Consider the following 23,536-nt stretch of genomic DNA (forward strand, 5'->3'; position numbering starts at 1 on the left):
ATTAGGAGTGGAGATTAAAGAAGGGAATGGAATGCATATGCTCCATGGTGTCAGACATGAAATGTGCCGAGACGCATCGGCAGGTCCCTAATCAGGACTGAGACTGAACCCTGCCACTGAGGAAGGGCAGGGACTTGGCAGACAAGTACTTGACCTCTGAAATGCCTATTTCTGGATTTGTAGAATGGGAGTAAAGACACTGCTTTGAAGAGCTGTCAGAAGTATCATGTATATTCGGAGCCCAGAGCTGAACAGTAGGCAATATATAACTTCCTTTGCTTCTTTTTTCACCCAGCAAAAATACAAACAAACACGAATAATAATGTTCTGGTCTATGTCCAACATGATGTTTGTGATAACAATAGCAGCAGCAGCAATTTATTTTCTTCTCTCTCTGCCTCTTTTTTAGCACTTACTACATATCTTTGGCACCAGCCTAAGTACATGATATGAGGTTATCTCATTAATTCTCTCAGCTTTGCATAAGACATTATTATTTATATCTTCAGTTTACAAATGAAGGCATTAGGGCACAGATTAAGAATCTCTGTAATATAAAATTTGTCTCTTTTAGCAGAAGAAAAGATTGTTATAATATGGCACCTAGCCGTTTTTCTTTTTAATATATATTAACTAAAATGTATATTTTATATTTCACATATATTAACTAAAATAACAGTGTTACTGAATTATCATTGTTTCAGAAACTGTATCTCTTCAGACTTCCATGTCTGCTAGTTTGGAAATCAAAGGTTCTCTCTGCAGCATTATACACCTATTAGATTGCTTTTTGTTGATTAGGTAAAGAGCTATATAGAAAAGGCTGAGATTTAGAAAATATACTAACATTTACAGAGCTATGAAAATGTACAAAAGTTAATATGCAAACATATCTTGTTTTCTTCAAAGTGTAAAATCAGACAACTTCATCTTCTTCCCAGTCATGTCTACACAACTAAGTATATCAAAAGGGTATCTACCCGTGGTAAGGTTGTAGACATTTGAGATGTGTGCACATGCAAATGCATAATTTATTTAATACTTCTTCTGTTAGCAAGTCAGAAGTTTAATTTAGGATAAAATAACTGTATGAACTTTGATTCTTACCTGTGCATTAGTTATTCGAAGAAACACATTTCCTCTAAAACTTTGCACCTGGTCTGTTTGTAGAAGGGGCCTGCCATCTTTCAGCCATGTAATTTTAGGAGCAGGAATTCCAGAAGCCATGCAGGTGAGTTCAAGTGGATTATTAACAATGACTGATATCTCTCCAGTTTCTTCAGATCCATTAATGTGAGGTGGTTCTGTTTAAAGAGAATAAAAAACAATAACAAAATAAGCCTACTATTTGATATAATACTGTTGATCAGGAAAACTTGAAAATCCAACTTAAGTTTACACTTTATGATATAAATAGGTTAGAATATGGAAATTGATATATGATCATTCTTAGATGTCAGTACTCTTTCTCATTGGCACTGTTTCAAAAAGAATGAGTCATACTTGTAAGAGATTACAAAGCCAAAGGCAGTTCATTACAAGGTAATTACAAACTAGCAGCTGGAACTCAGTTAATTACAGATGGTTACTTAAATGGAAAGATTTGAAAACAAATCTTGTTTACTTTTTAAAAGAGGTACCTAAATATATAAATATGCCTTTGCACTTTTTAAACACTAATTAACTCTTAAAAGCAATAATGAAAACTATGGAACTCTGTTATTATCTTTTCCAGGCACACTTTTGTGTGGAAACGATGACTAAGTGAAAGAAAAAATAACTACATTTGGAGCTGATGATTTTTGCACAAAATACATCTGTTATGTTATGGCAGAAGCAGTTTTCTGTTACTTATACTTTAACAAAGTGACTTTTCTTAAAAGAAAGTTAAAGAATGTAAATTTTGGACAGAAACATTAGGGTTCTTTAGCTCAATATCTTCAATTTAGTACCTTTAAAACAGACTTCCTTTAAAATGATTATTCAAGTTTTTGATGTAACTTTCATTATTCATTTTTTTTTATCTTACTTCTTCACAAGGCAACCAAAATAGCTGTTGAACAGCTCCAAGGATCAGTGGTAGGGAGGTTGCTTTTATTTTAAATCAATCATGTAGTAGTTTAGAATAGCGACTTAATGGCTGGTGATTTAGAGCAGCAGTGTTAAGTGCCTCCCTGAGGAGCACAAAGTCCTGAGTTTGATCCCGGTACCAAAAATACACACACACACACACACACACACACACACACACACACACACGACAGTAGAATAGTGATTCATAGCATTGGAGTCAAACTGAGTTGCAATCTCTGAAATAAGAATGACATTATTTAGTAGGAGTGTTAGGGTTCAGTGAGTTAAACCACACACACACACACACACACACACACACACACACACACACACACACACACAGTGTGTATCTATTTTAGTTTTACAACCAAGAGTACAAGATTATTTTCCCAGTTACTCAAGAAGCAGAGGTAGAAGTATCACTTGAGCATGAATTAAGAACTGGTCTCCAAAAAAAGTAGGGTTTGTTTTTTTTAAATCACTACTATCTCTATGTTGTTATCACTGACACGTGCTTCTTAAAAATTTCTTAGTCCTTTTTCCCTTCTAGAAAAAGATAATACATTAGATTTGTTCCCTTTTTCAGGTTATAAATAGGAAGTCAGCTATTCTTGATCATTGTCCCACATGACATCTTTTCATACTTTCATTCGTCTTACATAATTGCTGTCAAATAAAGTTTTATTAAATGTGGCATAAGATTAATTTAAGATTTTCTGATTAAAAGGTTGCAATGTTGTTTACTGAATTAACCAAAAAAGTATCGTTACTTCTTCCAAAGCTTCATCAACATGCTTTTAATATATCGTTGTAACCTTATTTATTTTTGAAGTATTTCTTTTTTTTTTTTATCTTTTTTGTTTTTATCGGTACCGGGGATCGAACTCATGACTGCCTGCTTGCAAGGCAGGCGCTTATGCCGCTGAGCTAAATCCCCAGCCCCCCTTATTTATTTTTAATATATTTATGTGGGACAAACATATGTTAGGCTATTTTTCTCCTTGAATAAGTTCAATACTTTTTTTGTTTTTCACTGACACATATTAGCTGAACAAAATAAGTTTCAATGTGACATTGTTACGCATGCATAAAACAAACTTTAGTTTTATTGACTTTCTTGCCTTCTAGTCATCCTCTCCACCCGCCTCCTTTTCCCTGGTATTACCCCTTCTACTTTTAAATCTTTTTACTTTTCCCTTCTAGGTTTCACACGTCAGAGAAAATGTGTGATGCTTCACCTTCTCAGTCTGACTTGTTTTACTGAATGCCATGATCTCCAGGTCCACCTATTTTCCTACAAATGGCATGTTTCATTGCTCTTTATGGCTGAATAACGCTGTATTGTGTATATACCACATTTTTTCCTATTTGTCCATTGGTGGGCACTTGGGCTGATTCTATAACTTTACTGCTGTGAATCGTGTTGCAATAAACATGTCCATGACGGTATGCCAGTGGTGTCCGACTCTGACTCCTTTGCATATATACCAAGGAGTGGTATAGCTGGACTATATGATAATCCTATTTTGGTTTTCTCAGAAACTTTCATAGTGATTTCCATATGGTTGTACTAATTCACATACTTACTAATGGCATATAAGTTTCTTTTTCCTCACACTTTCACCAGGATTTGTTCTTTTTCTTAATGATAGGGATTATGTCTGGGATGAGGTAGAATCTCAGTGTAATGATTTGCATTTCTTAGTGGTTAAAGATGTTGAACATTTTAAAATGTAATTATTGGTTCTTTCTGTTTCTTCTTTTGAGAAATGTCTGTTCAGTTCACTTGCCCATTTATTGACTGGCTTACCTATTCGTTTGGTGTTAAAATTTTTGAGCTCTTTATAAATTCTAGATGTTAATCCTTTATCAGATGAATAGTTAGCCAAGATTTTTTTCTATTGTGCAAGCTGTCTCTTCATTTATTAATTGCCTAGTTTATTGTGCAGAAATTTTTTAACTAATGAAATTTCATTTGTCTATTCTTGCTATTATTCCTGGAGCTATAGCAGTCCTCTCTAGCAAGTGGTTGCCTATGATTATATCTTGAAGTGTTTTCCCGTTTTCCTCTAGTAGTAATAGAGTCATTTCTAGGTCTATGTTCTTTGATTCTCTTTGAGTTGATGTTGAAAAAAATAAGAAATAGGGATTTAGTTTTAATCTTCTACATGCATATGTTTGGATATCCAGATCTTTCTTCTAATATTCAGATTTATAAATGAAAGAATTGGATAAACATTTTATTTTGCATATTTTTAAAATATGTCACACTATTTAAAAACCAGACTGAACTAGTCTTATTCTTTAAAATTTGTCCTTTATCACCATTCCTTGCATCTACCTGACAAATCTCTAAATTCTTAGTCATATAAACCAGACACTAAGAAGTATCCTTAAGATCTTTTTCTTCATCATTCCCATATGTCAAAATCTATAATGAAGTCTTAATATTTAATTATTTCTAGAATATATGTTCTCTCACTATCATCATTTCAATCTGAACTACTCTTTACTTCAATTAATGTCTCTATCTTCCAAGTCGTAGATGTTTACCCAATATTATTTATGTCTATCTTACTAACAACTCAGAATTTTGCTAGGGCTAGTGGTTTACTAAACAAATTATGTTCCCTAGCTTTTTTTTTTTAGCAGATAGTAGGTAGAATGGTATATAATACTTCTGACCTATGAGATGTAAGTGGGTATTTGTGGGCATATAGGAAAATCTGTAAGGGGACAGCTCTTTAGAAATAGGCCTCTCCTGTTTTTCTGCTCTACTGTTGTCCCTAGAGAAGTGTTGAGGTATGTTGGAGTTGAGCAGATGTTGCCTGATCATCTACTGACCATGATTTAAAGGCCAACAGAACTGCAAATATCTGAAATACAACAGTTAACTACATCCAGACATCTTTCTCAATAAGAAAATTAAAATTTCTTTGCATATGCCACCATATTTAGACCGTATTATTCATAAAGAAATACAATTCCTAATAGAACACCAGCGTCTCATAGCTCATTCTTTCCCTCCTCCAAGGAGATTTTTGCTTTGAAGCTAGGCTGGCTGGTCTTTTAAAACTGGAAATGCTGCTTGTATTAGTCTATGACTTGTAATGATTTCTCTTTCTTACAAGATTAAAACCAAACCTCTTAATGTGGTCAGCACAGCCTTTCATGGCCTAGACCTCGTCAGATTTCCCCAGTTTTATTTTGCATGACATTCTGTCATATTTTCAGTGTTCCAGCGACACTGAACATTTTCAGAACTGCTAACAAACTGTGACACCTCCCACCATGTGGATAGAATTAAGTTGAGAACTGCAGTCCTCCAAGACTTAAGCACTCTGTGTAGTAGCCCATGAAGAGCTTTCCAGAGCTTAATGGGATTAATTGTCAACAGGTACTGAAATGTTAAATTGTCTCATTGTTTTGCTGGACCAGTATATAAGTCTATTGTAAGAAAGTCTTATCCTGAGAAGCTCATCAACTGGGAAGATTGTTCTTTGTATATTATTCTCACAATATCAATATTAGCTTTTTTCTTTCATTTTCTTCATTCAGAAATGCTTTCATCTGGGTTCTGTTTCAAGATTCTGGGAGTCTTAGAGGGGTACTCAATTTCTTTTTACTGTTACTTGCTAGGATAGATTTTGCATTTTTAGGCCTGTATCAATACAACAGTTTCTTCAGTTTATTCTTCACTCTGTCACCAGAAGGATATTTTGGAAATGAAATCTGGGTGTAACATGTTCTTTCTTAAAATTCTTTCCTTTTAATGATAAAATCTTCTGAAACCTCTTCATAGCTTGGCCTCTGCTCATGTATATTTCCTGTCTGGTCTCTTCCTTGCACATTAGTTTACATGAATACCAACTGACAACTAAAGCTCCATCATCTCTATGTGACCAACAGAGGCAGATTCTCTAAATCTCTCTTCATCTCTAAAATCCTACCTTTCAAGGCCCTGATTCACCCATGAAAAGAGCTAATATGAAACTTACCACCCTTTGGATGTTATCTTAACTACATGACCCTTATCACGCCAAAAAAGCAATTACATTTTAAGTATCTACTTTCCTCCAAGTGTAGGAATTTCAGGCCCAAGACATTATCTTTCTTATTCCATGATACATTCAATTACACACAATGCACCACATAGAAGGCATTCATAGTTACTTGCTCAGTGGTGCTTAGAAACATACCTGGTACATAATATACATTCAATAATTAACTTTTAATATAAAAGTAATGAAGCATAAATTCATGCATGTCACTTACTTTTATTCATATTACATGAAATGATGAATAGAGATTTGCTACCAACCCCACCCTACTGCCACATCAGACACTTTCTTGTCTTGTGCCTCTAAACATCATGGGAATTTCCTTCATGACCAATCATCCATTATTCTCTGGGAGTCCCAGCTACACTCTGCTGTCTCTTTACATATTGGATATTGTCCTACTTTTCTCTATGGTTAAACTTTCTATTACTCCAGCATTCCTTGCATCTCATTCAGTTCAGTTCAATTCAATCCAACAAACACCTATTAGGAGTTGCTGATGGGTCAGGTGACATGCTAAGCACTAACAATGCAGGAATAAGTAAGATGCACACTGCCTCTGCCGTCATGAAGCTTAACTCGCAATGGAGCAGACTTTTCAAGTTGCACAAATACTTAAGTTTTAATAGGTACTCTGAGAATGATTATAGTGCACTCTGAAAACATATGCTAGCCTTTCCTAACCAAGATTCTTGTTAACATTACTTATGCTATTCTTAGTTGGGTACATTTTTGTGTTGAGTAAGGACCTTGGCATCATATTGAAAAAACAAAACTTAAAAAAGATCTTCATTACTGAAATACTCAATTTCATTCACTTTTCATTCTCTTTCAAGGCCATAAATTTTTACTTCATGGAAAAGATGTGGATTTTCTGTATGTGATTTGTTTGCATGTAAAATGTTGTAATGCAAACTTTAAATATTCACTGCAAATATACACAAAAGAAAATAGATCTAAACTATTTGAAATGACAAATTCCAGCAAAATCTACATATTGGATCATTCAAAACTGTTTGGGATAAGAAAGATGATATAAATAGTATCCTTTTCCATTAAATTTTCTATAATTAAATGTATTTTATTTTAGATTTATAATAAAATTTGTACAAATTCTGTTCCACAGCAAATCTAAGAATTATTTACTGATGCTGATATCTCAGTTATTCTCTCTTTATGTTTACCTACCCAGGACCTTCAGGATAAAGTGCTTGCTGACTTCCCCAACATCATTGGAAGCGACGCAGGTATACCTTCCTGAATCTTCAGTCTCTGCTTTGATGAGCTGAAGGACCATTCCTTGAGTACCGATTATCAGATGAGCATCAGGCCTCAGAGGCAGGCCATCTCTAAGCCAGGACATGCTGGGTGTGGGGGTCCCATCTGTAATGCAGGTCATGGAGGTGGAGCTGCCTTTGATAACTGTGAGTTCCTCTGTTTCCATTGCATTATCCATATGTGGCCTTACTGTGTAGAAAATGGAACAGGCAAGGTTTTATATCTATTGGAATTTGAGGAAAAACAAATAAGATATTTAAATAATTGTATAATATTACTATTGTCAATAAATATACATTTTATGACTGTGTGATAAAATGGAAACTTTATTATAAAAACATCTATTAGGCATGCTAATTATTAATCTTTTAAGTTTTAGCAATGAAAATTATTATTAAAAATTATTTTCTTGTACAATACACAACATATTTGTTTTAAATTTTGATGATTTTTCAACTTTTTAGGTTTGTTTCTGAAATCTCTTATGTAAGGAGTAGTTGCAATATCCAAAATAAATAGTACAATATCAAGTTCTAGGGTAAAATTTATTTAATCCATATTTTCTGAGATGTTCTTGGGGAGTGAGAAATGTGGACAAGTGAACCTCAATATTTCAGAAATAAAATATTTTGAATTCTTTACATACACACATTCACAAAGATACATATACACACAATATGTATTCATATTTTAAATATTCTAAATGAACTGCTAATATTAATAGAAAACAGTCTTGATTTTTCTTTGCATGAGAAACTACTCTTATGTCTGGTTTGAAATGCTATTGTAAAGTTTTTAGATTTGACTCAGTGTAAAATACCAGACTGCAAAGTTTTGCTAGACAGAATGGTTCAACAAATATGGAACCCTTGGAAGAAAACACGTTCTTCATCAGTTGGAAAAATTTAGTCAACAATTGTTTTTGAGAGAGGAAAGTCAGATTACTAAATCTATGAGGAAGTGAATTTCTAAAGGTAGGTCTGTTGTTTAATAATGGAGATGAAGTAAAGAAGTAATCATTTCTGTGACATACCAAACACTTGAAGGTTGTAATGCTTAGTATCCACGCCAGCTCTGTTGGAGGCCACACAAGTATACATAGCGACGTCAGATACCTGAACTCTCACAATCCTGAGGAACAATGTGATCCAATATTTGATAACTTGATCCCATCCAAACATACACAAATAAAATCATGACTGTTTACAAATAGGTTACAGAAGATGATTTATGTTGAGATATTTTAACTGTAAAGCTTATAGCCATCTATTACAAAATATAAATGCCTCAAATACATCCAGTTCCACAACTGTCATTAAACAGTGATGATGAGGCACTAAAAATAAAAATAAAAAAACTCAATCTGGAGAGTAAATAATTTTCAAATACTTATTATTACTAAATAGTGTTAACACAAAAATGCTACAACTGTAGTGTGTATCTTCCCACCATCCTATCATAAAATATTTTAGTTAAAATAATAGTTCTTGGAAAAATATATGTAACATTAAGTCATCTATGAAAGACCCATTTTATACAAATTTACTAAAAGAATTTAAATAAGCAAAACTTATTTCAATTTTATATTTTTTACCAATGCTCTTTTAAAAATCTAACGAAAGGCAGAAAACAGAACAAGAAAAGGCTGGGAGAGAGCGTTTCCCAAATATTGTTTATATAAAGAAAAATTTAACTATTTCAGTTATCTATGTAGGAAAATCACATATGATAAAATCTGACCTGATGACCTGTCCTGCTGACAGCAACCGAATATGGGAGGAGAGAGGCAGAGGAAGTCCATTCTTCAACCAGTTTATCTGTGGAGGAGGCATCCCTGTAGCTCTGCATTCAATGTTTATTGAAGTGTCAGCCAAAGCTATCAGTTTCTCTGCCTCTTCTTTATTACCTCTAATTTTAGGTGGAGCTATGCATGCAGAAGGAGAGAGATTGTTGATACAAATCATTTCAACTGACCACTATTCTGCTTTCTATCTTAAATGAAAACAACAGTGGCATTAGATTTAAAAAATGCTCAAGAGACCTGCTGTCTATGACTCAATTCTTAAGGTAGCAAGGTCATAGGTGGATTTCATATTTACCATAGACATTCAAGTTAAATATTCGGTCGTCTTCTCCAGCAGGGTTAGTAGCCACACATGTATATTTCCCCATGTCAGAGGTATGAGCTCCATAAATGTTTAATGTGCTGCCATTTGCAGTCACCCTATGGAAAAGGTCATAATAGAAGCACTGAGATGATAAATGTGGACTTCAGATCTAGAAAACCCAGTTTTTTGTTCTTTAAAATATATCACCATAAAATGATGTTGTCATCTTGGATATAACGGTTTGAATCTATTGCATTAGGTACATGGAAGATTGATGGAGGCTAGAAAAATTGATGGAGGTTAAAGACAAGTAATTAAACATTAACATTTGCTATATCCATTATTTCCTTATGAGAAAAAGTGAATATATAGTCAATTCAGGAATTTGTATCAATATATTCTAATATTTTCAGTTAGAATATTAGATTTTAAATTATTAATATGTGGTTTGAATTAAATATTTTTTTAAATTCTGGTATAGAAATTGAATACTGATAAAAACAATTAGAAATAAGAAATTATATATAAAAACCTAACTATAAATGAATCATAGCTTAATGAGATGGAGTAGAATAGTTTAATTTATTTAAATTGTGACAAGTCAGTATTATATAGATACATCTTAAAATTGCTAAATTTTTCTTTTGAATTGCACAGTACTAAATAATAAAATTATCATTAGTTAATCAAAGGTATCTAAGTTAAGATTTTTGCTTTAATAGTTTTTTCACTAACTGCCAAACAAAACTCCCTGTGCTTTGGGAAGAAAATAAATTGTTATTAAAAGTTATTCCAAAAGTAATGATTTCATTAGAATCTTCTGTATAAAAGTGAGTAATCTATTTCTACTGTATTATGTTATTAAATTTTGGCACTCATACTGAGAATTACAATATCATTACTGGACTTAGTTGTACTTTTCTTTTTCACAATGCGAAATTTAAAAATTCATGAGTTTAAACATACTTTGAGCTAAAAAAGCAAGTTGCCATGATAAAAGCAAAGTAAAGTGACCTTGAAAATTATTTTATTTGATCTACAAATTGTTCTACTTAGACATCAATATATAATGGACTAGTGAGCAAAATGCATGTAAAAATAAGCAAGTTTAGTATATTAATGTAAGTGATAGACCTTTAGATCTTAGGTTCAATTATTATGTGAGATTCTTAGGTCCAACAAAATTGCTTGTACTTGTTCTGGAATGTGGCAGCAGCTTCCCTAATAAAAGTAACTACATGTTAATTATTCAGAAATGTTCACTTAAGAGAAATAAAATGTTTCATATATCTCTAAAATATTTTTCAATTTACCCAAGATTTTTTAAATAGGAGACAGACATCTAAATTGTAATGTACAATGAATACAAGGAAAATAACATTTGTCTGACCTAAGATTGCAGATGTTCAACTTATTGACTATGAAATACACTTCAAGCTCTTAAAAATAAAATATTGGTTCAAAATAATAAAAATTTGATGTATTTAATTGATGCCTACTTACTCAAATAATTATTCTGGAATGTTCATGACATGAAGCTTTGTGATGAAGTAATCAAATGCAGTGTAGAACATTGGACTATCATGCCAAAGGAATTTGTGTTGCAAGAAGCAAGAGGCCCTTAGGGCATTATTATTCCACTTTTTTGTGTGTCAAGGGTAACAAATGTCAGCTGAAAGTGTGACTTGGACAAACAATTATGAGGAATAAACCTGGTTATGACATTGTACCTAATGAAAGTGAGCCAAGGGACATGGCATGTATGCAGGTTGATGGTTTCAGAATATGAAGTCATATCTAAGATTTTTATGATGGACTATTTGTCTTAAACATACCGGATTTTTTCTGTTTCACCATTAGTTATGGACTTTCCATTTCTAAGCCACTGAATAATTGGAGCAGGAATTCCATTTGCATTACAGATCAGCTCAACATTTTCTCCGAGAAGGACACCGACATCACTTGGAATTTCAGCACCAGCAACACTTGGAGGAACTATGGAGATATAGTTACCAGATTCATTAACAAGGACATGTATGCTAATGAATGAAATGCAATCACAGAACATGCCTTTCCAAATCATATTCCTTCTAGATTAAGATCAAACTATTGCTACCTTTATGAATTACTTTTAACTGAATCAGATCACTTCTATATTCTTGGAGTGTCTGCAAATTGATACGGTTATTCAAATGGGCTAGTAATAGATCTACCTCACGGGTAGCCTTCTGGACCAATGGAATCACTTTTAGATTAAAAAATTAATTAGATTCTTACAGTACATTCTTGTTAGTTTATCATTGGTATAGAATCTATTTCATTAGAAGTTGGCATAAAGGCCAGAGGAAAGTATCTAAGGACTCTCCATTAACTTGCTTAACAAGGCACATTATAATTTTCACAACCCAGGAGCTTGTGTTCTCTTTCATTAAGGCATCTGCGGTTTGTACTTTAATGCTATGATCAAGAAGTAATAAGCAATAAAGCCATTAATAATATCAGGCAGAAACACATGAACTCATTTTAATAAAGAGATGTGCTGGTGGCAGCGCACCATTAGTTCAGGGGAGCTAATTTTGTACATACTGTTTACTCTGTGTTCAGCAACATCATGTTGGTAGTTGGAAATAGGCTGTGGTGGTCATACTTCCACCAAGAAACTGGCAAATGATTTGTTACAAGTCGGGATTCTTTTGTTTGAAGAATCAACTGTTAAACACTTAGCAGCAAATGACTATGTAATTGTTCCAAGTCACCCACATGATAATAACTATAGTAAATTTGCAAATTTACAGCACTGAAGAAGTTGAACCATTGAAAATGTTAATAACACTTCTTATAAATAGTGTCTAATATATGAGTATGACAAGCACTGGAACAGATCCTATATGCACATGTAATCTCTAGTCTTAAGACACAGAGGAAGTCTGGTAAAATGTTAGGTCATACAACATACCATATGATTGACATATATTATTAGCACATTAAACATAATTAAACATGCATTTTGTGACATTGAATAAGTATGTTTCTTACATGCTTCTAAAAATCTCAAGCATCACTAATCATTGAGACCAAAGAGCCTCATAAAATTATTTTTACTTTTCTTTAATTTTAATTATATTTGGAGATAGATTTAGCAAAGGACACAACAGATAAAATATTTATAGCTAAATGCATGATTTAGGAGAAGTTCTTTACCTAGTAACTAACAAAATTAGAAAAAAAGCTATTTTAATTTAGTTTTAAGGTACAGTTCCACTTCTATTTCAATTTTAATAGATCTTTTGGCTTTATAAGCTGTATTCAGAGGTTTATTTAAAACCAAGAGAAATAAATTCCCTCTGCTTTAATTAATACTATGCTGAAATACAGTAGGTAATAATTAAACATTTGTTCAAGGAATTAATGCTCTTTCTTCTTATCACAAAATTGTATAAAATTCATAACTATTTTAAATTTACCTACTTCCTTACTTATTATTAGACCACAGTAGAACTTCATAAATTAAATGTTGTCTACACAAATAAGAATTAACTCACAGGTATAGCATCAAAAAAGCTATGCTACTTTTTAATAAATAAGTGTAATTCAATGCTATATATATTATAGGACGTTACTAATTTCACTTAAAATGGAAAAATAGAGATTTTAATCAATTATTTTCTACAATTATGTCAATTGTTTTAAAAACAGAATGTAGGAAAAACAAATTGACAAAACTATTGGTGATTTAAAGCAATTTTGAGTTAATTGCTGTGATCCCAATAACTATAGTTTGTACAATAGATGGAATATAACAAAGAAATTAAAGATGGGTCATCATGTGTTTGACACACCTTGTATCAAAAGAATGTAGTTTTTCTGTGCTTTTCCCTCCATATTTGATGCAATGCATGAATAGTTTCCACTATCTGAATGCTGAGATCGGGCAATTTGGAGTTTGCTACCTCCAGACAAAATGTGAACCTCCAGTGAGTCAGAGTTTTCTGTAGATGGAGACAAAAGCAAAATATAAAGGAACTTTTATTTAACTTCTCTACAATCCAGGCTTAAAAAGTTTATTTTATATTACATTTGTTTAAGTTATTCTCTTTGTACTTCGATAAAAAGAGAAAGATACTGTTTATAAAATGTATAACTGTTTTACAGTAAGTCTATTACATAGATTTATACTTCAGTACAATAAATTTTCCTGAAGTAAGCACAGCTATGAAATAATTCTGAAAATTGCCTAGTGGTAGACATAGGGAATTAAGAACAATGACAACAACAACAGAATAGCCACGAAAGTGCATAGCTCTGTTACCTATAGGCTTGTGGTTCTTTAACCATGTTATCATGGGAGGTGGGATCCCAGTGGCGTCACATGTCAGGGTCACTGGATTACTTACTGTCTCCACAATCACTTCGCTTTCAGGCCCTTCAATACTCGGTAGCACTGCAAAGAGACAGAAGAAAATCATGTGTGCTCATTAAGGTAATTCATGATACTTTCTTTCATTTGCATATCTGGGGGAAAAAGAGTCATATTAGAGGCAGATGCTCACCATATACATTGAGGTGGAAATTTTTATCATCTCGTCCTGCTACATTTATAGCTCTACATACATACTGGCCTGTGTCAGATACCTAAAAGAAAAAGATACTATTGTATGTCCTCCATTAAGTTATAGATGACCACTCACACTGTTCGAGTGTAGATTAAATCATTAGTCATCTTTATGTTCAAATGTCCCACTTCTAATTGCTTTCTGCAATCCTGACACTTTATTTTTTTAATGAACATAATGTACATGTCATTGTCTATGTATTCTTTAACAAATACCACTATTTTATTGTAGTAAAAAGAATATGTGATATCCAGTTCTCTTCCCCAACCCCACCAAGGTGTCTAGATGTCAAGCAAGAATAAAAGATGCACCTCGGCTTTCTTAATATGCAGCATTTGTCCATCAGATAAAATCTCCACGTGAGTAGACTCTGTTATTATCCGCCCATTCTTATACCAAGTGATGACGGGAGGTGGGACAGCATTTGACTCACATTCCAATGACACTGAAGTTCCCTCTCTTATATTAACTACAGAAAGAGAGTCACTGTCACGATCCTTAATGCTTGGGGGCACTGAGGGAAGAACACAAGAGAAAAAATTATTTGCTAATTTTTCAGACCAAAATATTAGTAGTAGCTTTGAAACAATATAATATCACAAAGAGAGTGAAAACAAACCATAAACAGTCAGGGAAAACTTTTTTCTCTTTTCACCAGCGGGGTTGATAGCTATGCAAGTATATTCACCACCATCAGATACCTTGGCTCGAATAATCTGTAGAGTTCGACCACCTGTGGGCAAATGTAATGTAAACTGAAGTTATAGCAGTTATTCTAATAACTCATTTATCACTTAGGTAAGTGAAAAATATGTGAATTTCCTTATAGCAAAGTTTATATAGAAGCTTCTGTAACCTGACCAACTACTTCTAAGATAACAATATGTCATATATTAACTAGAGATGATTTCTTAACATTACTTTTTTGAAATTCTGTGTCATCTCTACCCTTTTTTGTTTTTCTTTTTTTTAAATAAAAATTTTTAGTAAAAAAGAAATAAAGTCTGAAAGTAGAAAGTTGAAAAAAATGAAATAATTGAATCAATAGTTTTTATTCGAGCCAAGCTTTATTTTAAAACACTATTGATTCTAGTTTCTTATAAAGGAAAACACTCAGGACTTTTTCTAATAAGTAACATGGTTAAAGTATTAGATGTAGGCTTTCATGAACAAATAGATATTTTACTATAGCTAAAATATATTTGTAAGCATTTTTTGCATGTAAATTGTCCACAGAATGGAAGTGACTCTCTGTAGACTATGACCTCTTTCATCTATCTAGCCATAGAACTACCCACTTCTTTTTAATCATCTATGATTTACATCTATCCTCAAGAACCATTGAGATTTATTAAAATTGTGTAAATTTATGCAATGAAAATATTATTTAACACCTATTTAACCACAACTGTTAAACTGTTCTGATTCTCTATTTCATCATTTATAGCAAGATACCATATTGTTGAATATTTACACTAAAATCAATCATGTTTTTCTGTTTAAAACAATTTTTTTAAAAAAGTTAAATACAATTACTCCAATCTTCTGAATTCAGCAAAGAGGTTTGTATTTATTTATGCATTTGAGACAGGACCTTGCTTTGCAGTTCAGGGTGGTCTTAAGCTCATTTTGTAGCACAAGCTGGCCTCAAACTCGCTACGATCCGCTTGCCTCAGCCTGTGGAATGCTGGGATTACAGGCATGCGTTAACATGCCTGGCAGAAAAGAAGTATTTATTGTGCACAAATAAATAGAAAGGCAAAAGTTTGGAAAGATACTAAGTTGTAATTCTATCTATCTTAAGGGAAACTGAGAATGTTTGGCCTGCTTTATAAGAATAAATTCTTTACCAGGCACAATGAGAGCATTTGTGTTTGGCTTGATAGGCTGCTCATTCTTGAGCCAACTGAGATCCGGAGGTGGAAAACCAGAGACTTCACAGGTCAAAGAGATGAAATTATTCACGACAACAGTGAGATTTTCAGGATTAGGACCAATTACTCTTGGAGGAACTGTAAAAGTATACACATTAAAAGTGAAATATGATATGACCAGAGATACAGTTTCCAATTTTCTATATGTAATTCTACCCAGTATAATCTGCTAAAACACCAAGTGAATAATTCTGTTAGCAATACAGCTATCTTTTACATGTGTGCATGGATCATGGAGGCATGACTTTGGGTACTAAATCTGGTTGTTTGTCTCTGTCTTTTTTATGCTGTCCTGTTATTCTTTTGCTTTTTTTCCCAGTTGTATGAACTGAGCAGCTTTGCTCCATCATATCCTTCTGCCATGTTTTTGTCTTGGAACCGTATGATTATGGACTGAACCTACAGCAGCCCCAATACAATTGAACCTCTCCTCCTATAGTCTGTGGGAGTCAGATATTGTGTCCCAATACTAGGAAAACTGACCAATATAGAAACTGGTACTGGAGAAATGGAATTGTTGTGACTGTACATAATCATGTGGCTCAGAGGCCTCTGCAAATAGTTGCAGGAGGAAATTGGCAAGTGTCTGAGATGTGTACTAGAGAAGCAAGGAATGCAGGAAGCAGAGCTTGACAGGAAACTCTGGTAATAGCTCAGCAGACCAGAACGCTGATGGGAATGTAGTCAGTAAGAGTCATAGTCATAAGGTTTTAGATGGCAACTGTCTTGGGGATTAAATTAAATGCCATGTGTGTTACAGTCTCATGAAGAAATTGTCTACATTTTGCCCATGTCCTGAGACTCTGTGGAAGGCTGAATTTGAGATTATGGAACTAATTAATCTGGAAGAGAACATATCAGAGCAATCCAAATTTTAGACTTTGATATGGGCATTGTTGGCTGCTTTAGGCTGGAATGATGGTGAGAACTGGAAGTGGAGCAGAAGGATGCAAAAAACTTGAACTGTGTACCAAGGAGAACCATGTGTAATGTTATGCCCAAGGCATGGATGCTGAATAGATTAATGGCATTAAAAATATACCAATATTTTGAACTGGTACAGGAAGAAAAATATGCTAAAAGAATCTAAGTAATCATCAAGACCCCATTTATGGCAGGCTTAAAGGTTAAAAAAAGGCGTAAAATTTTTCATTTGAGAGAGAGCCTATAGACTCTTGGCTCAAGAAGGACAATCTAGAGAACTGGTTTCACAGTGTTCATTTCACCACAATCAGCTATCTAGGCACTCAGAGGCTGCTAGAGCTATGACTTCTTCCTGAAATGATGGCAGATCTTAGCATTGCCTAAGTTATGTAGATTTTAGAGGTATGTGTAATGCAAAAGTTTTGGTGTCATCAAGGATTCCACTTATATTTCAAAAAGGCCCACGTGATCATGCAATGTGGTGAAAAGAAGGTACACCTAGTTGTGTCCAATAGCCAGAGGTACAGTGCAGGCCTCCAGAGGTTACAGATGGCAGAAACAGGGAATATATGCTGAAAAAAGCTGTAGTTAGTGAGTAGACCCAGTCCAAAAGACAGACGTTGTGAGCTGCAGCCAGCAAGGTCATTGGGATGGCACTGCCCATGCCTGTTGGAGCTTACATCTTGTCACCATATCTGGATGTCAGATATGGACTTAATGTTTGCCCTATCATGTTTCAGTCTTGCTTTGGTTCTACTCTTTTGTATTTCCTTATTCCTAACTTTTGAAGTGGGATGTTTACCTAGTAACAGTATATTAGAAATATGTAACTTGACTGTTGAATTTTCAGGGCTTTTCAGTTAAGAGTTTGCCTTGAATCTCAGAGGAGACTTGTGACTTGGACTTTTGAACAATGTGGAATTTTTGAGACTTTGCAGAAGGCATTAGTGTGTTCTTGATTGGATACAAGGGTAGTTATATCATTCTAGATTTATGACCTTGTATTTTATTTGAACATTGAGTATGGTTTAAGGATGTGTATTTGGGTGTCAAGTGACAGTGGGGAGAATGTGACAGTTAAGTTGATTGTGAACTTATTGCCTTCAGAGACATCTAGATGCTTAGAACACACCTCTGGGTGTGTCTGGATGAGTGATGAAGGTGAGAACTGTATGTGACCTATTCCTCTTTGGTGCTGTGGCCCTGCTTTGCTTTCTGATCATATGAACTAAGTAGTTTTGGTTGGCCATGGTCTTCTGCTATCAGGTGTCAGCCCCAGAGCCTGCCAACCATGGACTGATTCTCTGGTATCACGAATGAAATTAAAATTGTGGGTATTGGGATATTGGGTCCCAGCAAAGGGAAAATTTATGAATACATTGTTCAAAGGAAGACCTAGTATTACTTTTTACACAGTACATTTGAATAATCTTATTTTTAACATCACATTATTATTTAAAGTTTTTATTTTCCTGTTGCAACAATAGAGTAAAAGTTTAATTTTAATATTATCTATTAGCAATAAATCATATGCATTATATTTAAATGTAAATCAGTGATTCCCAAGGTAAGTAAAAAACCTCTGAATTAAACAATACTATTGTTTATTGTAGACCAGCCAAAAACAATTTGAAAAGCAAAAACAATACAGAGAAAAATGACAATTAAGCTAGATGGTCAACTTGACTGCTTTCAAAGAAACTTAGAAAATTAGAAAACATTTCAGAAAAAAATAAGATAAAGCTACTTACTAACATTAAAACATGCACAGGGAACAACTGATGCTTTCTTTATAAGAACACATACTTGGGTCTAGGGATTTAGCTTAGCAGCATAAGTGCCTGCCTTGCCAGCACAAGGTCATGAGTTCAATCCCCAGTATACAAACAAAAACAAAAACACAGACATAGAATGCATAGTGTCATACACACTAGAATGACTCTATGTAAAGAGTGAGGGAAGAAAGAAGCAAGGGGGAAATGTAAAAATAAATTAATAAATAAAAGTAAAATGGGTTTTGTTCAAGCCAATTAAATTGAGAAAATGAAAGTGACACAAGAATTTAAAAAGCCAATTAATAAAATATTGCTATTAAGACTAAAACCTTAAAAAACTTCTAAAGCAAAATTAAAATGTTTAAAGAACAAAATTGTCTCTTTCTTTACTATAATATAGTTTACATTTTAATCCAGTAATTTCCACTATTAATTCATTCATGAAATAATTACTCAGTGATACTGTATTACAGTGTAATGCAATATCAAAAAATCACAATATAGAGATAATAATTTGGTGGCAAAGAACAATCATGGCAGCAAAAGTAACAAGTAACAATGTTTTGAGTGATTATGTTATGCCACGCACAGTTTTAAATGCTGGATAAATAATATTTTGTTGAATCCTTACAAGCTTTATATGCTACATACAATTTTTATTTGCTTATTATAAATGAGGAAGCTGTGATATAAGAGGTCAGAATCTTTCCTAATGCCTCATCACTTTTGTTGGAAGAAACAGATCTGGCTCAAGAGCTCATACTCTTAGCCATTGTTCAATACTGCCCAATAGTCACAAGTGTAAAGAGTGTTCACCAGATGAGTGGAGTGACAGCAGGGAAGGAACACAGTTTGGGAATCAGGAGGAGAAAATGACATTTAAAGAGATAATCGAAATATGACCTGGAATAAGTGGAAGAGAGAAAGTAGGTGCGTCTGTTAGAAGGAAGGCTCATCAATACAGAAGGCTGAGATGGAGAAGGAACGTGGCCCCTAAAAGCTATGGTAACCATAGATTTAAAAGGAAGATGGGCGTGGGAGGCAAAAATTAGAGGATGAAATAAAAATAACATATCAGTATAGGATCACCTGGGCATCATTAATATTGTTGAATTATAGACTAATGAATGAGTTAAAATATGTTAAGTCAAATTTAGTTTAAAAATATTATCTAGCTATTGTAGAGATTATGGATTAGAAAGCTTTAAGAGTCCCAAACAGATCAGTTAGGAACCTAGTGCTATAGTAACTGCAAAAGGTTAGGGAAGTGGTGTCAAGGGTGGTATCAGAAATAATAAAGTGGGTGGATTCTAGAATGTGTTGTAGACAGCCTCATGAGGCCTCATTTGGAATGAGGTTTAAGGAGAAGTACTAGGGATGATATTCATTTTCTTGGCTTGAACAATACCCTCTGCTGAGACAGAGATCTCTGGAATAGGAACACATTTTTTTCCCCTTAAAAACACTTAAAAACATTTTTACAAGTACATGTGTTTAGTACACAATGGTGATATTCTTCATGAGGAGTTGGTACGTGTAAAAAATTCATCTTAATTCCTTTTTCTTCCACTATCAATCTCCCCTCCCTCCATCTTTTGGTTTCCATGGAAGAGAAATATACTTTTGGAAATGTACTTTTGGATTGTTCCTGGATCATTATTAGACATTTGTGTCTAAAGGATGTAGAGTTCCTGACAGGAAAGTAGGTATAGATAAAAATTTGTAAACCATCACACATACCCAGGAACTAACATTTGGGAGTACATGAAATCATCTAGGAAGAATGGAAGAGAGCAAAGTCTGAAACTCTAGGAACTAGACTGCAAGAGTCAAATAGAGGAGAAGAAACCAGAAGAGGTAAGATGGATTAGAAAGGCAAAATATGTCACAGACACCAAAGGAGAATTTTTGACAAAGCTAGTAGCTTAGAATGCCAAATGTACAAAAGTAAAAAGGCACAAGATGGAAAGTGCCCCCTGGACTTAGTAGTATGGGTGTAATTTTATGAATTTTGTGAGCCGATTAGTGGAGTTGAGAAGGCAGGATTTGGAGCTCTGAGATGAGAGGGAAGTAAAGAGATGGTCATTTAATTTATGTAGCTATTAGGGAAGTTCACTTTGAAATTGAGAAGAGAGGAAGGGACATAGCTGAGGGAAAATAGTAGTATAAGGCAGAAGTTTTTGAAGATGAAAGATACAAATACATTTAAGTTTTGGAAAGGAGACAATAACATTAAAAATTTCAGTATTCAAGAAAAGGAGTAAATGGTGAATTTTCAAGGAGGTTATAGGCATAAATCTAAAGTCAAGTTATTTTTTGGTCTGTGGAAGGTAAAGAAAGCTTCGTATTTTGTTGTAACAGGAGATAAAGAAAAAAATGGTAGAAACAGATGTAAGGAGACTTAATGACAGGGATCTGAGGTAGTTTCTGGCATGTGCTTTTCTCGCCTGTATAAAACAGAAATGAAAGCATTTACCAAGAGAAGGTAAAGGTAGCTGTTTTAGACTACATCCCACAATTAATAGTTTGAAGTGCTACCTTCTAGAATAGCTGTATTTTTCATTATTATATAAAATAATTTTAAAAGTGGGATTCCTAATTTCTGCTTTATAAATCCTGTTAGCTATTATTGCCAGAGAAGAGAAGACCAAATGAATGAACTCCGCATAGTGACCAAGTTAAGAACCTGAAGGTAAACCTATACTATTTAAAAAATGGTTTCCCTGCTTTCTCAAGACCGTCCTAACAGATTTTGTGAAATTGAGCTCTTACCATGAACATTGAGATTAAAATATTTTTTGGCACTTCCGGCTGTGTTCTCAGCAACACACACGTACCTGCCAATATCAGTTATTTGAGCATCTAAAATCTAAGGGAAAAATAAAGAAATTATAACTGAAATTTTTAATAAAGCACGTTGTAGTATATTTCACTAACTTTTAGAGGAAAAAAAAATATATATTCTAGTTGATAGTTAATACCAGGAAATAGAAATTTTGTACACACTACTGTCAATGCTAGCTTTCATTAGACATGTCCTGTCCACTATATGAACACTTAATTACATATCTTCCAAACAGAAAAGGCAAATTTTATATTCTTGTGATATACTGACTGCAAAATATCTGATATTATTCCCCAGTGCCTTGACTAATAGCCTTGGGACTTTGAACCTTTCACATCCAGAGATGGAGAAGACATGTGGAATCCGTGCTCAGTTTTTGACTGACTTTGACTAACAGAATGTGAAGGGATGATGATGCGTCTTCTCAAATACTAGGATTGTGTGCTTTCGCTCCTTCCTTTGGGGCCGATTAGACAGTGCAATTCAGGTGGGGCAGAATCACCCTCGTCATGTCTGAGGTCCTAGATACGTGCTAGAGTCCAGACAAGATCATCCGAGTTGTGATTCAGTCCACAAATCTGTTTAGACACTGGAGCAAGCCCGTCTAAAACTAGAAATGTGACACAGCAACCAGCAGCCAGAAGCTAAACAGATATTTAACATTTTAATTATTAAGATTTTAAGTGGTTTGTTTCATACAGCAATCATTAGCTAATATAGCAGAATGTTTACAACCATTCATTTTATGTCTTTTAGTACTAGACATAAAAAACTTTTAAGCATGATGGTAGAGGTTTTATGATCTGTAAGTAAACATATTGATGAAGTTTAGATGAAATTTTGGGAATTCAAAGTTATTTATAGGTAACAAGCCAATTCTGTAAAATGAATTATGACATTTGTCCTGTGTGGGATATACTTTATTTAGACTTTTTAATCATAGAACATCATTTACTATATTAGCTAGTAATTTAATCAATTCATATTCTATCAAAAATTCATATTATTCCTACACATGCCTACTTTTATAACACCTGAATACAAAAATATAGAAATGTTCATGAATAAAAAACAACGCAGTATATAATTAATCTTTGCTAATGTAGGATAAATTTTAGTCTACAGAAAACATTACACTACTTAGAAAATTATCATCAGGAATATGCAAAATTGTAATAATGATTTTAAAAAGATGACTTACGCAGAGTCTATTGTGTTACATTTTAGGGTATACATAAAAACAATTTCTAGAAGAATTCATACAAAACTATTATCATTTGATCATTTCTAGGAGTGGGAGTAACACAAAGAGAATTATTTTATATGCTTTTTATGGTTAATTACCTTTATAATACAAGTGAATAATTATTTTTAAAAGTCTAAGTCACAGTTAAAAAATTTTTAAAGACCTAATTTAAAATTACACTTTTACCTGTAGCATTCTTCCACTAGATAGAAATTTATGATGGTCGTCTTCCAGAAAGGGTTTTCCATCTTTTTGCCAGGAATTCCTTGGTGCCGGGCTGCCACTAGATGAACACTCCATGAGGACACTCTTGTTCACCAGCACAGTGACCTCCTCAGGGAGATCATTATTTGCTCCCTTGATAACTGGTGGCACTGTGAAGTGATTGGAGCAAAGAAATATTGATGGGCCATAGGAGTGCTCCTAAATTATTCTAGTTTTTAACAGCTTGAAAAAGTTTGGGATGGTAAGAAAGAAGTAAAACTTAAAAGAGAAATTGTGATCTCCAAGCAACATTTTCCACTAACAACTCAGGGTTGTGACAAAAGTATCTGAATTTTGATTTATTCTCTTACCTCTCTTATTCACCCTGGACTACTCTCTCTGGTAGTATCATTCCTACATAGCCCAACTCCAGCTCTTCTCCAAAATATCTTGTTTCTCTCTCAACCCTTTCTAT

General features: G+C 33.7%; 1 protein-coding gene across 8 annotated transcripts in view; it reads right to left on the minus strand.

Annotated features, from left to right (window-relative positions):
* Positions 1–23,536, minus strand: part of Hmcn1 (hemicentin 1) — a 398,189-nt gene that overhangs the window by 67,283 nt on the left and 307,370 nt on the right. For all 8 annotated transcript variants that reach the window (XM_063240159.1, XM_063240157.1, XM_063240158.1 and 5 more), the window contains 14 exons: positions 23,044–23,231; positions 21,539–21,635; positions 15,984–16,145; positions 14,753–14,866; positions 14,445–14,647; positions 14,071–14,152; positions 13,830–13,961; positions 13,360–13,509; positions 11,356–11,515; positions 9,512–9,636; positions 9,153–9,336; positions 8,446–8,543; positions 7,323–7,601; positions 1,108–1,304 (listed from right to left, as the gene is read on the minus strand). In XM_063240159.1, the coding sequence (XP_063096229.1) occupies positions 1,108–1,304; positions 7,323–7,601; positions 8,446–8,543; positions 9,153–9,336; positions 9,512–9,636; positions 11,356–11,515; positions 13,360–13,509; positions 13,830–13,961; positions 14,071–14,152; positions 14,445–14,647; positions 14,753–14,866; positions 15,984–16,145; positions 21,539–21,635; positions 23,044–23,231 (2,171 nt within the window). The remainder of the gene's footprint in view (positions 1–1,107; positions 1,305–7,322; positions 7,602–8,445; positions 8,544–9,152; positions 9,337–9,511; positions 9,637–11,355; positions 11,516–13,359; positions 13,510–13,829; positions 13,962–14,070; positions 14,153–14,444; positions 14,648–14,752; positions 14,867–15,983; positions 16,146–21,538; positions 21,636–23,043; positions 23,232–23,536) is intronic.

This window comes from Cavia porcellus, unplaced genomic scaffold (assembly GCF_034190915.1).
Source record: "Cavia porcellus strain 051 isolate PalLab524CR breed Dunkin Hartley unplaced genomic scaffold, mCavPor4.1 scaffold_29, whole genome shotgun sequence".
NCBI classification, from domain to species: Eukaryota; Metazoa; Chordata; class Mammalia; order Rodentia; family Caviidae; genus Cavia; species Cavia porcellus.